At 42.2% G+C, this 13,397-nt stretch overlaps 2 protein-coding genes across 5 annotated transcripts in view; one reads left to right on the top strand and one right to left on the bottom strand.

Moving 5' to 3' along the window:
• The window catches only part of LOC124551379 (disheveled-associated activator of morphogenesis 1), a 435,878-nt gene extending 424,938 nt beyond the window's left edge, over positions 1-10,940 (top strand). For both annotated transcript variants that reach the window (XM_047126427.1, XM_047126428.1), the window contains one exon: positions 9,664-10,940. The gene's annotated coding sequence lies outside the window, so the exon portion shown is untranslated. The remainder of the gene's footprint in view (positions 1-9,663) is intronic.
• LOC124551380 overlaps positions 10,503-13,397 on the bottom strand; it is a 159,443-nt gene continuing 156,548 nt past the window's right edge. The window contains exon 5 of one of the 3 annotated variants that reach the window (XR_006967833.1): positions 10,503-11,217. Coding sequence is in view for 2 of the 3 variants with exons in the window: in XM_047126430.1 (XP_046982386.1) it covers positions 11,038-11,217 (180 nt within the window). In the remaining variant the exon portion in view is untranslated. Of the gene's footprint in view, positions 11,235-13,397 lie in introns of all 3 variants that reach the window. The other 2 variants (XM_047126432.1, XM_047126430.1) reach the window with 2 other exon arrangements.

Raw genomic sequence — 13,397 nt, 5'->3', positions numbered from 1 at the left:
TGACGTAGTGAGGCAGAGGAGGCCTATGGTATAGAAGAAAGAGGGGTAGGAAGGGGGGCGGGGTATTCACACCATAGACAATAGGGAGGGAGTTCTTCCCCAAATGACTCACACTAAAGACAGAAAATTTAGAAGTGGAGGTCACACCCCAAGGGCAAAAAGGATGATAGAGAACAGGCAAGAGGAACAAAACTACAAGGAATATAGGGAACCAGGTGGATATCCAGGTCAACATAAATAAGAACACAGAGAGGGGGGAAGGAGGGAGCAGTGGGGGAAAACGATGCTGAGGGAGGTGCTTGGGGAAGGATGGAGCAGTGGGGAAGGAGCAAGGATGAGGAGAGAGGGGCTTGGGGAAGGAGCGAGGATGAGGAGAGGAGAGAGGGGCTTGGGGAAGGAGCGAGGATGAGGAGAGGAGAGAGGGGCTTGGGGAAGGAGCGAGGATGAGGAGAGGAGAGAGGGGCTTGGGGAAGGAGCGAGGATGAGGAGAGGAGAGAGGGGCTTGGGGAAGGAGCGAGGATGAGGAGAGGAGAGAGGGGCTTGGGGAAGGAGCGAGGAAGAGGAGAGGAGAGGAGAGGAGAGGAGAGAGGGGCTTGGGAAAGGAGCGAGGAAGAGGAGGGGAGAGGAGAGAGGGGTTTCGGGAAGAAGGGGGCAGTGGGGAAGGAGCGAGCACGAGGGAGAGAGGGGCACGCTGAAGGACAAGCAGCCCGGGAAGGGTCCATGCGTGCCATGCACTCACGAATCAATCACAAGACGCCTTCAAGGGGAATTAAAACTTTGATTAAAATGGTATGACAAAGGAATACAAATAAAAAAACTGTGTAAACCAATTAACTGAATAAAAATAATGAAGAAAATCATTATGATGAGAAAAAAAAGGTTAAGCACCAAACGACATTCAGAGCCACAACCTTAGCATACCCATTATGCTACAGCCCTTTTTTAAAGCTAAAGACAGTCATGCAAAAATTCTGAAATATTTTTTTCATTGATTGATCGAAAATGAGGGTTCACCATAGTGTGATACCTGCAACTTAATTTAAATCACTTATAGATGGTTTCAGAAAGTCAATCATACTGCTGGGGACCTCTAAAGGTCGAACTGCAATGCACAGTGATCTTAGCTGGGAATGGCTGTGAGTGTACAAAAGGGGATGCTTTGGTGCTCGCTATGGGAAGTGTAGAGATGTGGTGGTAACAGAATGTTGCAGTTATGTTAGGATGGTCTGGGGGAGGGAAGGATTATGCAGGTGCACCATGTGGATGGGAAGTGAGTATGATGAGGCTGGAGTGCAAGCAGGGGACAGGAGAGAGGCAGGTGAAGAATAGGGAGTAGCGAAGATTGAGCATAGGAGGATTATGGGAAAAGAAGGACATGATGTAGGGGAAGTTCCCACCTGTGCAATTCAGTAAAGCTAATGTTGGTAGGAAGAATCCAAATGGCATGGACTGTTAAGCAATACTGATGCCAAGCACACTGTTTTGTGCAGCATGCTTGGCAACTCTGTGGTTCAGGTGTCTTTGCGCCATATTAAAGTGACCATTTGTGCAGACGGAGAGCTCGTTAGGTCTGCCCAAGCAGAGTGCAGCACAGTGGTTTGAGCTAAATCGGTAGACTAATGGCTGCTTTCACAGGTGGCCCAGATGTTGAAGGGGGAGGAAATGCCTGTGACAGGGCTGAAATAGGTGCTAGTGGAAGGATGTACGAGACAGGTCTTTTACAGGGATATAAACCCTGCTATGAAGCATTGTGAACAGGAATGAAATAGGGATGAACAAAGACACCATGTAGGTGCAGAATACCACTGTGGGCGGGGTGTAGAGGATATTTTGCATCTTGGGGGATAACAGGAGGCAGCTGAAACACAAACGAACATGCTTCAGTTATTCCACTCCTGGATGGTAGTGACCACACTGGGGACATTCCTTTGTTGGTTGTGGAGGATTGTAAGTGACTAGGGGACAAGGCGCAAATCTGTTTCTGTAGAAGGTGAGTGTGAATAGTTCCTCTCCAAATATGGCAAGAAGTCACAGAGATTTTCACAGATATAGTAGCAACAGCAATTGAGAGAGTCATACCTCAAAAATTGGTAAGAGATGGAACTGATCCCCCGTGGTACACAAAACAGGTCTGAACTCTGTTGCAGAGGCAAAGGAAAAAGCATGCGAAGTTCAGAAGAACGCGAAATCCTGAAGATTGGTTAAAATTTACACACGCGCGAAATTTGGCACGGACTTCAATGCGAGATGCCTTTAATAGGTTCCACAACGAAACATTGTCTCGATATTTCGTAGAAAATCCGAAGAAATTCTGGTCATATGCAAAGTACACAAGCGGCAAGACGCAATCAATACCTTCGCTGCGCAGTGCCGATGGTACTGTTACCGATGAGTGTGCCGCTAAAGTGGAGTTATTGAACGCAGTTTTCCGAAATTCCTTCACCAGGGAAGATGAATGGAATATTCCAGAATTTGAAACACGAACAGCTGCTAGCATGAGTTTCTTAGAAGTAGATACCTCAGGGGTTGCGAAGCAACTCAAATCGCTTGATACGGGCAAGTCTTCAGGTTCAGATTGTATACCGATTAGGTTCCTTTCAGATTACGCTGATACAATAGCTCCCTACACTCATATACAACCGCTCGCTCACCGATAGATCTGTACCTACAGATTGGAAAATTGCGCAGGTCGCACCAGTGTTTAAGAAGGGTAGTAGGAGTAATCCATCTAACTACAGATCTGTATCATTGACGTCGGTTTGCAGTAGGGTTTTGGAGCATATACTGCATTCAAACATTATGAATCACCTCGAAAAGAACGATCTATTGATACGTAATCAGCATGGTTTCAGAAAACATTGTTCTTGTGCAACGCAGCTAGCTCTTTATTCGCACGAAGTAATGGCCACTATCGACAGGGGATCTCAAGTTGATTCCGTATTTCTAGATTTCCAGAAAGCTTTTCACACCATTCCTCACAAGCGACTTCTAATCAATCTGCGGGCCTATGGGGTATCGTCTCAGTTGTGCGACTGGATTCGTGATTTCCTGTCAGGAAGGTCGCACAGTTCGTAGTAATAGACAGCAAATCATCGAGTAAAACTGAAGAGATATCAGGTGTTCCCCAGGGAAGCGTCCTGGGACCTCTGCTGTTCCTGATCTATATAAATGACCTGGGTGGCAATCTGAGCAGTTCTCTTAGGTTGTACGCAGATGATGCTGTAATTTACCGTCTAGTAAGGTCATCCGAAGACCAGTATCAGTTGCAAAGCGATTTAGAAAAGATTGCTGTATGGTGTGGCAGGTGGCAGTTGACGCTAAATAACAAAAAGTGTGAGGTGATCCACATGAGTTCCAAAAGAAACCCGTTGGAATTCGATTACTAGATAAATAGTACAATTCTCAAGGCTGTCAATTCAACTAAGTACCTGGGTGTTAATATTACGAACAACTTTAGTGGGAAAGACCACATAGATAATATTGTGGGGAAGGCGAGCCAAAGGTTGCGTTTCATTGGCAGGACACTCAGAAGATGCAACAAGTCCACTAAAGAGACAGCTTACACTACATTCATTCGTCCTCTGTTAGAATATTGCTGCACGGTATGGGATCCTTACCAGGTGGGATTGACGGAGGACATCGAAAGGGTGCAAAAAAGGGCAGCTCGTTTTGTATTATCACGTAGCAGGGGAGAGAGTGTGGCAGATATGATACGCGAATTGGGATGGAAGTCATTACAGCAAAGACGTTTTTCGTCGCGGCGAGATCTATTTACGAAATTTCAGTCACCAACTTTCTCTTCCGAATGCGAAAATATTTTGTTGAGCCCAACCTACATAGGTAGGAATGAGCATCAAAATAAAATAAGAGAAATCAGAGCTCCAACAGAAAGGTTTAGGTGTCGTTTTTCCCGCGCGCTGTTCGGGAGTGGAATGGTAGAGAGATAGGTATGATTGTGGTTCGACGAACCCTCTGCCAAGCACTTAAACGTGAATTGCAGAGTAGTCATGTAGATGTAGATGTAGACTGAAATTTACCTCCCCACCTTGTCCAGCAACAGATCTGCTGCACCTTTCCTCCCAAGTCACCTATCATCTCCTACAAATACACAGTGACTGTCAACAAAGACTGCTGCCCACTTGACTCACTACCATCCAGGACTGGAGACAGTGAATCATGTTCTCTGCCAGAGTTTCAACTGCCATTTTTTGTGCTCTGAAATGAGAAATATTCTCCCCACCCCTAATTCACTGTTACGCCACTGTCCACCCAACTTATGTGAGCTTCTTGTTTGTCCATATCCCCCCCCCGCCCCCCCCCCCCCCTGCTCCCAACACCTTGTCTTATGGCTCATATGCCTGTGAAAGACCCAGGTGAAAGATTTGTGTCATACAGCCTCCCAATACCATCTACTCCAATCTTGTCAGAGGTATTTCCTTTCCGGTCACAGGCAGGAACAATTGCGACAGCAACCATGTGGTCTACTATCTTAGCTGAAGCACTGTGCAGCATTCCATGTGATTGTGTCCATTAACATTCTGTCTGTCCACATGAAAGTCCAACACCAAACTGTGGTAAAGAGACAGCTGACCACCTAGTTGTTGAACATGCTATGTAAAATGGTGGGCACAACTTGGGTCACAACCAAGTTCCCGTAATCCTCCCTCTATCATCTTCCTTGCTCCCACACCAGCATGACATTGACCACCTATTCCCCCAGCACCCCTCCTTACCCCCCTTCCCCTCCCCACCCACCTGCCTCAACCAGCACAGCTTCCTGATGAATATGGCAGCCTACCACCCTGCCGCGCCATGTCCCTGCACACTCCCACGGGCAGCATCGTAGCATCTTCCTGCATACCTACATTGCTATCCCCCCCCCCCCCCCCCCCTGCTGCCCGTTGCCTCTTCTGTACACTCTGCACCATATATCTGAAAGCATGGGTGATGTCACAGCGGGGACTGCTGCGGAGCTCGGAGCAAGCGTATGCATGCCAACCTGAGAACATTGGCTATGCTAGGCTGACCAGACATCTCAGCTTTCACATTAATGTCCAGGTGTCTAAAGACAATCACTCTGGACATGTAATTGTCCCAGTTTTAATCGAGAAACAAAATGGGTGCAGTAACATTTCTTATTTAATTAAAAATTATGAGAATTAAATTCCCTAGTAGTTAGACGTTAGAGAAATGTATTTCACAGTATTTACCATACTTACCGTATTAATAATAAAATACCTTCTCTCTAATGAGGAACTGCTAAAATCAATCCATTCATTCTTCTCATAAATACTACTAAGGTAAATCTTAGGATAAAATATTTACTTTGTGCCTTATTACAGATTAGTAATATTTACATTTCCCATCCCAATTCACATATTGAAGATGCACTCTTGTTTTCAGTTCTTCAATTGTAGCATCAAATGGCTCTGAGCACTATGGGACTCAACTGCTGAGGTCATTAGTCCCCTAGAACTTAGAACTAGTTAAACCTAACTAACCTAAGGACATCACAAACATCCATGCCCGAGGCAGGATTCGAACCCGCGACCGTAGCGGTCTTGCGGTTCCAGACTGCAGCGCCTTTAACCGCACGGCCACTTCGGCCGGCAATTGTAGCATCATCATGGGTCTGTTATCAGCTTCAAAATATCAAGGTACCTGGCAAGAAAAATAAGAGTAAGACGTAACTGCAGTAAACTATAAACGAAAGTTTCCTGGTTTTTTATCTTTGAAATCTGATCAGCTTAGAATGCGAGCACTTACATTCAGTCATCATCAGGTAGCACAGCTATTCCTTCCAGTTCTCTGTCATCTTCAGAGCTAAAATCACAGTAACCAGTTCCGCTATCATTGTCTGCACCACATAAATCTATGATTATTTTATCTATTTAAATGTCGATAAGTATTTCTTTGTGGATGTATTCCCGCTCAATTTTTTTAATGTGTTCGTACAACAGAATCCAGTCTTCTTTACTCATGGATTTAAATTTCTCCTCACACAAATTTTGCACAAACGTTACATTGCAAATAACGTTCCTAGAAGCTGCCCAACCTTTTACAGTCGACCAAATATTTTCTATTGGATTTAATTCTGGATGGTAAGGAGGAAGGCGTAAAGCAACGTGACCAGCAGTTTCAAGGATTTTATGGATGGAATACTTGACAGTCGTTGCCTTGGTTCTTCGAATGAGCTCATAGAGAACGGGTTTCAACATGTCATCCGAGAATGGAATACGTTCCTTTGTTATCCGCTTTCTGATATAGTCTTTAGTTGAGTAAGATGTTGTAGCTTTATTTATTTTGCATTGTGATACGGCATATTGTCGAGAATTATTATAGAGTTGGATTTTAAATTGGGAATCAGCTTTTCTGTCAACCACTTCTCATAATTTTGTTGGTTCATTTGATTGTGGTAATCTCCCGTTGCTTGATTTGACTTCCACATAACAAGCGCATTAGGAATAAAGCCATTTTTGTCGCCTGCATGAGTTGTTATTAGGCGCTGTTCCTTTGATACTTGTTTGAGAAGACTGTGAGCAGTATTCTTAATCCATGATTTCCCAGTTACGTGTGACGATAAAATAAAAGTTTTATCAACGTAAACAATGTCTCTGTTTTCTTCCTTACTTTTTTTATTTGTTTCAAATATGATATTCTTTTTTCTCTAATATTGCTTCTCTCTAACAGTATCAGCCTATTTGATTTTGTTTTCTTCCAGTGGAAACCGAATTTCTTTAGTAGCCGCTTTACACTAGTGTCCACTGTAGGCACACGTTTTTCAGCCAGATAAAAGTTGTAAACAATTCTCTTAACAACGACCTAATCGAAACTGTCAACATCTATAATTCTTTTGCGTTTACGTTTTTTATCTGGAGTTTCAAATTTCCTTTTCCCGCGATATTCCAATAGCTTGCCTTCCCTTTTAATTTTCTGGATAGTGCTATGCAAAACGCCTGTGGCCACTTCAGCTCTCAGATGAGCTTGCCCCACCAGAATGTTCATCCTCTGAGAGGACTCAGCCTCCATAAACATTAAAACGTTATGTATAATCTCCTGTGACTGGCTATTCGGTTTACTGCCTTTCAGTTTTGAAGTACTAATAGACGTCATATTCAGTATGAAGTCACTGCGTACTAGTAATACAAATACCGAAAAAGAACACAAAGGTGGAACTTGTACTGTACTCACGAAAGACACACGTGGCACACTGAGGGCAGCCGAATGTATTTGGGCAGAGCTGCACACTTCTGCGCATGCGCAATGGCTATCCGGCTGTTTCAGAGTAACGGTCACAAAGCTCTCAGATACCTGGTGCGGGCTGTACCTCCCATTACGCACCCCAGTCAGGCCTCAATGCCCAGAAGTGACAATGACCATATGTATGTTTTTTACATCTGATGAAGGACTTTGCCCAACAATTTAATCATATTCAACAGTCTACTTTTAGATGTGCCCTTCTACTACCCAATGTCTCCTCTGTGAGATGAGTACAAATCTCATCTAATTAATATTATTTCTAATAAATCCATAAGCATGGTTAATACTTTGCACGTTTTGCAACAAAATAGTATAAAATAGAATGTGAAGTGCAACTGATAACTTAAATTGTCATTGTTGTTATTCATAGTACCTAGAAGGAAAGATTTAATGTAACCCACAACAACAAAACACCTTTTACTTTGTACAAACTCTGTTGGAAGCAGCACTGTTGCATTATCTTTGTACTATGTCTTCATTTAATGTAAAGCAAACTTGCCCCCCTTCTAACTGCCGTGTACCGCAAGTCTCTAGAGGAACGGAGGGTTCCAAATGATTGGAAAAGAGCACAGATAGTCCCAGTCTTCAAGAAGGGTCGTCGAGCAGATGCGCAAAACTATAGACCTATATCTCTTACGTCGATCTCTTGTAGAATTTTAGAACATGTTTTTTGCTCGCGTATCATGTCATTTCTGGAAACCCAGAATCTACTATGTAGGAATCAACATGGATTCCAGAAACAGCGATCGTGTGAGACCCAACTCGCCTTATTTGTTCATGAGACCCAGAAAATATTAGATACAGGCTCCCAGGTAGATGCTATTTTTCTTGACTTCCGGAAGGCGTACGATACAGTTCCGCACTGTCGCCTGATAAACAAAGTAAGAGCCTACGGAATATCAGACCAGCTGTGTGGCTGGATTGAAGAGTTTTTAGCAAACAGAACACAGCATGTTGTTATCAATGGAGAGACGTCTACAGACGTTAAAGTAACCTCTGGCGTGCCACAGGGGAGTGTTATGGGAATAAATGACTTAGTAGATAGTGTCGGAAGTTCCATGCGGCTTTTCGCGGATGATGCTGTAGTATACAGAGAAGTTGGTGCATTAGAAAATTGTAGCGAAATACAGGAAGATCTGCAGCGGATAGGCACTTGGTGCAGGGAGTGGCAACTGACCCTTAACATAGACAAATGTAATGTATTGCGAATACATAGAAAGAAGGATCCTTTATTGTATGATTATATGATAGCAGAACAAACACTGGTAGCAGTTACTTCTGTAAAATATCTGGGAGTATGCGTACGGAACGATTTGAAGTGGAATGATCATATAAAATTAATTGTTGGTAAGGCGGGTACCAGGTTGAGATTCATTGGGAGAGTGCTTAGAAAATGTAGTCCATCAACAAAGGAGGTGGCTTACAAAACACTCGTTCGACCTATACTTGAGTATTGCTCATCAGTGTGGGATCCGTACCAGGTCGGGTTGACGGAGGAGATAGAGAAGATCCAAAGAAGAGCGGCGCGTTTCGTCACTGGGTTGTTTGGTAACCGTGATAGCGTTACGGAGATGTTTAATAAACTCAAGTGGCAGACTCTGCAAGAGAGGCGCTCTGCATGGCGGTGTAGCTTGCTCGCCAGGTTTCGAGAGGGTGCGTTTCTGGATGAGGTATCGAATATATTGCTTCCCCCTACTTATACTTCCCGAGGAGATCACGAATGTAAAATTAGAGAGATTAGAGCGCGCACGGAGGCTTTCAGACAGTCGTTCTTCCCGCGAACCATACGCGACTGGAACAGGAAAGGGAGGTAATGACAGTGGCACGTAAAGTGCCCTCCGCCACACACCGTTGGGTGGCTTGCGGAGTATCAATGTAGATGTAGATGTAGATGTACGAGTATCAACATCTAAAAGTTACAATATTTATATTTTCCAACCACAAAGAGATAACTAACAGCATGGCAAGAGAAGGTAAAAAACACACATGCACACACATTACTAAACTCTCACAGCACTTTTATTGCCGCACTGGGTCGCCGCGCGGTCTAGGGTGCCTTGCCAAACTTACCACAATTTCCCAAATTTCCACTTTTATTTTCAGCACATTCGTGAAATGCATGTGAAAAAAAATGTTGGTGCAGTGTTATTTAAATACGCTCTAGATCTTGTATGATAATATTATTATATAGTTGCTGATAGAATGTGAGTAATTTTGCCTGGTTATCATTTCATTATCATTTATTATCCTTAAAATTTTAAATGTTTGACACTTTCCACAATTCAAAGCAACACTAAAATCTATTTGACCAATTAGCTAATTCTTTTTGTACATACTGAAAATTTTTCCAAGTACTAAGGATTTTATTAAAAATAATATTGATGTTTTAATGTTCTTTTATAGGACCTACACGGCTGCCCTGTGAAGCGCATACGGTCTCAGGAGAGGAAACAGGGATCAACATAATCCAGCACATGCCATGGCAATGGTTTTCCTGTCCAGGATACTGTGGTGGAAAATGGATTGCTTCATCATACACTGTGTAAAGTCTGAATTTTTAAACACATCATTTTTGATTCCACATTTTTTTTTATAGCCGACAACAATTCAACTGAAACTGAATGCTTTGCATTATAATGTAAAGCTGGCCTATCATTTTGAAGAATCATACTATAATTTTTAAATTCTGGAGCTGAATCACATGAAAATGTTACCAAATGTTCAGCTAACGACTCTTACTTCCTCGATGCATAACCAAAGATGTGACTTATTCGAAGTAGCTAGTTGTCCTTATATTATAATTATGGAAACTGTAACCCTAGTCTCCCTGAATGTCTAGATGCAAACAAAATGTTGCTGCACTTTTGTGCAATAAAGAAATGATGCTTTTTAGGTAGAGTGTGCGAAGAGTGTTAAATTTCAGGCTTGTGGTAAGTTGTAATATTTTATCACAATGTCACGAAGCTTTGGAATCTTTTACACTTTGGTACTGTACATTTTATACAATATTGATTTTGGGGACCAGGAGAAAGTTTCACTGCATTTTGTTTAGTTCGGGCCACTGCTGCGACCTGGCTGAATGCCTTGCATTGTCACACTGCCACTCGGGTCTCTCCAGCGCAGACTGACCAGTCTTTACCAACCAACTTCACTGATCTTGTGGGATTTCAAAGCAGAAACAGGGAAACATTCAAAATTTACAAGAGACTGTGTTTGTAGAAATCAGTATTTTTAATCATTTTCGTACATACTTGTGATGAAATTTCCGTATATTTTGTATGAATATATATTTCTCAAACTTTAAGACTGCCTTTAGTTTTAAGCCACTCTTGAACGAATCGTATTGAAATTCCAGCCTGTTGTCAATCAAGGTAGATTTATACACTTGTTAGCAAATCAGATTAATTTATTGTTTCTATAAATATGTAATTTTGGTGTCTCAGCAGCTTCATTATTTTTACCATAATGAGAACTACAGAAAATAAAAAAAATAAAAAATAAAGCAGAAACAGCTGACATTACAGGGAAAACTGCTGAGTTGCTAAAAGGAGTGTTTAGAGAAACAAGTGCACAGAATGTTGTTAGTATCTTCACACTCTCTGTATAATAGTGTAATTGTTTTGTAGAAGAAATATGTCTGTATATATTGTTTACACAAATGAATTATAAATTACAGCTTACTTGAGCATAAATTATACCTATCTGTAGTAAATCCTCAGTTTTCCCAACTATTTACACTTCTCCAAGACCCCCCCCAAGGGGGGGGGAATTATTTTGTCATTGTTCACTATCATAACCATCACCACCAACACCCCATGACGGTAGCATTACTGTTGCTCCAGCTGAGGAATGCCAGTAGTGGCCAGGGTTGAAGCAGCCTGTGACATTTGGTATTCCAGAGCCAGTCAGCCCTCGAGCAGTCCTGGCAAGGCGTAGTAGTCTATCGGCAAGGTGCTTCTGTAACATATGATGCACTAGTAGTAATTTATTATGGTAGTCTCAAGGAATCTGAACATGTTTAAAAAAAATTATCCAGGAGACAGTCACTGTAAACTCTTTTTCTTTGAATCAGCTGTGTGTCTGATACAGTGCAATCACTTTTGATGAAAACATTTTGACCTACTCATTCATTCACATGTCTACTGATATGATGTTCACAGTTTAATATTTTAGTTTGAGGTTTAGTAAATTTATTTATGTATAACTTTTCTTTCTTTGCAAACCAATCACAGTGCTAGTGCATGCATCATTACTTACATTTATTCAAAACAAACAGATTCTATCGTGACGTATACAAAACTGAATTATTGAAGCTTCAGGCATTCAACAAATCATAAATGAAACAAAAACAAACAACAACATATTAACAATGTAACTAACTGCAGAAAATGTATACAACCTTTATTATGAAATCACTGGAAAATGATACTCCCATTTTAGTAAATGTTAAAATCCTGACCCAGCTGTCGACATGACTATCGTGACTACTGCATATGTAGACTTACAGGTGGGTGTCTAAGGCTTTATGTAACACATTTATCACAAAAAGGGCAGCTTGTTTAATGGTGAAAATTAGTGTTGTAAACAAAATTAAACTTACATAAATGACAATGCTACACAGCTCTGTCCTCTGCAGTATTAAATCTTATTTAAAATATTCACTTTCCTACCATCTTACAATGGAATTTTTCTTTAGTATACTTGGCATGCTCATTGTAAATTATGCAAAGGTATGGGTTCATGTTAATACTGTCAGGTAACAGAAAACAACATGGACTTTGCGAAACTTGTTTGAAATCCACACATTGCCTAACATCTCCCCTGAAGTATACATAATAAGTATGATCAAAAGGCAACCAATTTTCAATTTTTTTATTTTGTTGTACACATGTTCATGATGTATGTTTGCATTTTCAGCTGTATTGAATTCTTAGTTTATTGTTGACAGTTGAAAAGGCTTCCAAGTACACAGCGAGTTTTTACTTTCAAAAAGGATGGATTGAAGAATTTGCATTCAATTTTGCTTCAAAAGTGGAATAAAGTGGAATAAAGTGCAGCACGACATTTTGGCAAATTTGGTACAAGTAAGGCAACAGTTGATGGGTGGTATAAATGTTTCAGAGAGGGTCGAGAAAATGTTGAAGATGATGACCGCCATGAACTCCCTAGCATGAAAAAAAAAAAAACAACACACACACACTCTCGACACGGATCCAGAACTTCTAAAGAAGATGATCATTCCAAAGGCTTGTTGCGGGGGGGGGGGGGGGGGGGGGGGGGGCAGAGGAGGGCGGGGGGGGTACCAAACAGCAAGGTCATTGGTCCCATTATCTAAGGGAACAGAAATCAAGGGATGACCAACACAAACGGCACAGACCAGCCAAGGTGAAGATATAAGGGACAAGCAAAGAGGGTAAAGGGATGACAGGCCGGCGGAAAGAGGAAAGAAAGGGGGGGGGGGTGCAGGAGTACCCCAGAAACGCTATGAGTGGTGGGACACCAGTACCGCCACCAACCCGTCACACCAAACCATCATCACGATACAACAAGTAAAAAACGAGGGGAAGAGGACACAACAAAAGGGGATACAAAACTGCAAAACAGAATAGACAAAATGGAGGAGGAGGGGGGAGAATCTGGCTGGTGTGGAATCAAAATCAAAGCCTCCATAACCAATGCCTATGCTGAGAGATAAAATTTCCAGAGGAATATTCGAAGACTTAAATGTTAGAGGGCAAACCACTTTCACGAAGAAAAACAAGGAGAGAGATAACCATGGGAGGGTCATTTGCTAACACCAGAGACGAAGAAGGTGGGAGGGCATATTTAGTGCGAAGGGCCAAAAGATGGGAGCAGCCTAGCAAAATGTGGGTCACTGTGAGGGGAGCATAGCAATTACAAGAGGTGGGGAGGGGGGCGGGGCTCAGTGCAGAGTAAAAGAACCATGGGTACTGTAGAATCCCACTGGCAGAGGCAAGAATGCCACGTGGTGGGAGCCTCTTTGATTGGATGAAGTTTATTAGACAGGGGGTAGCCTCCGAAGAGTCGGTCCATGATTAAGCAAAAAGGGATGTGATGTAAAGATGCAAATCCGCACCTGGAGGCAGCGGTGTAAAAGGTCTGGGAATTCATAAGTT

The sequence above is a fragment of the Schistocerca americana genome, chromosome 9 (assembly GCF_021461395.2).
Source record: "Schistocerca americana isolate TAMUIC-IGC-003095 chromosome 9, iqSchAmer2.1, whole genome shotgun sequence".
NCBI classification, from domain to species: Eukaryota; Metazoa; Arthropoda; class Insecta; order Orthoptera; family Acrididae; genus Schistocerca; species Schistocerca americana.
The sequence above is the reverse complement of the archived record's forward strand: the minus strand, read 5'-3'. Positions and strand labels throughout refer to the sequence as shown.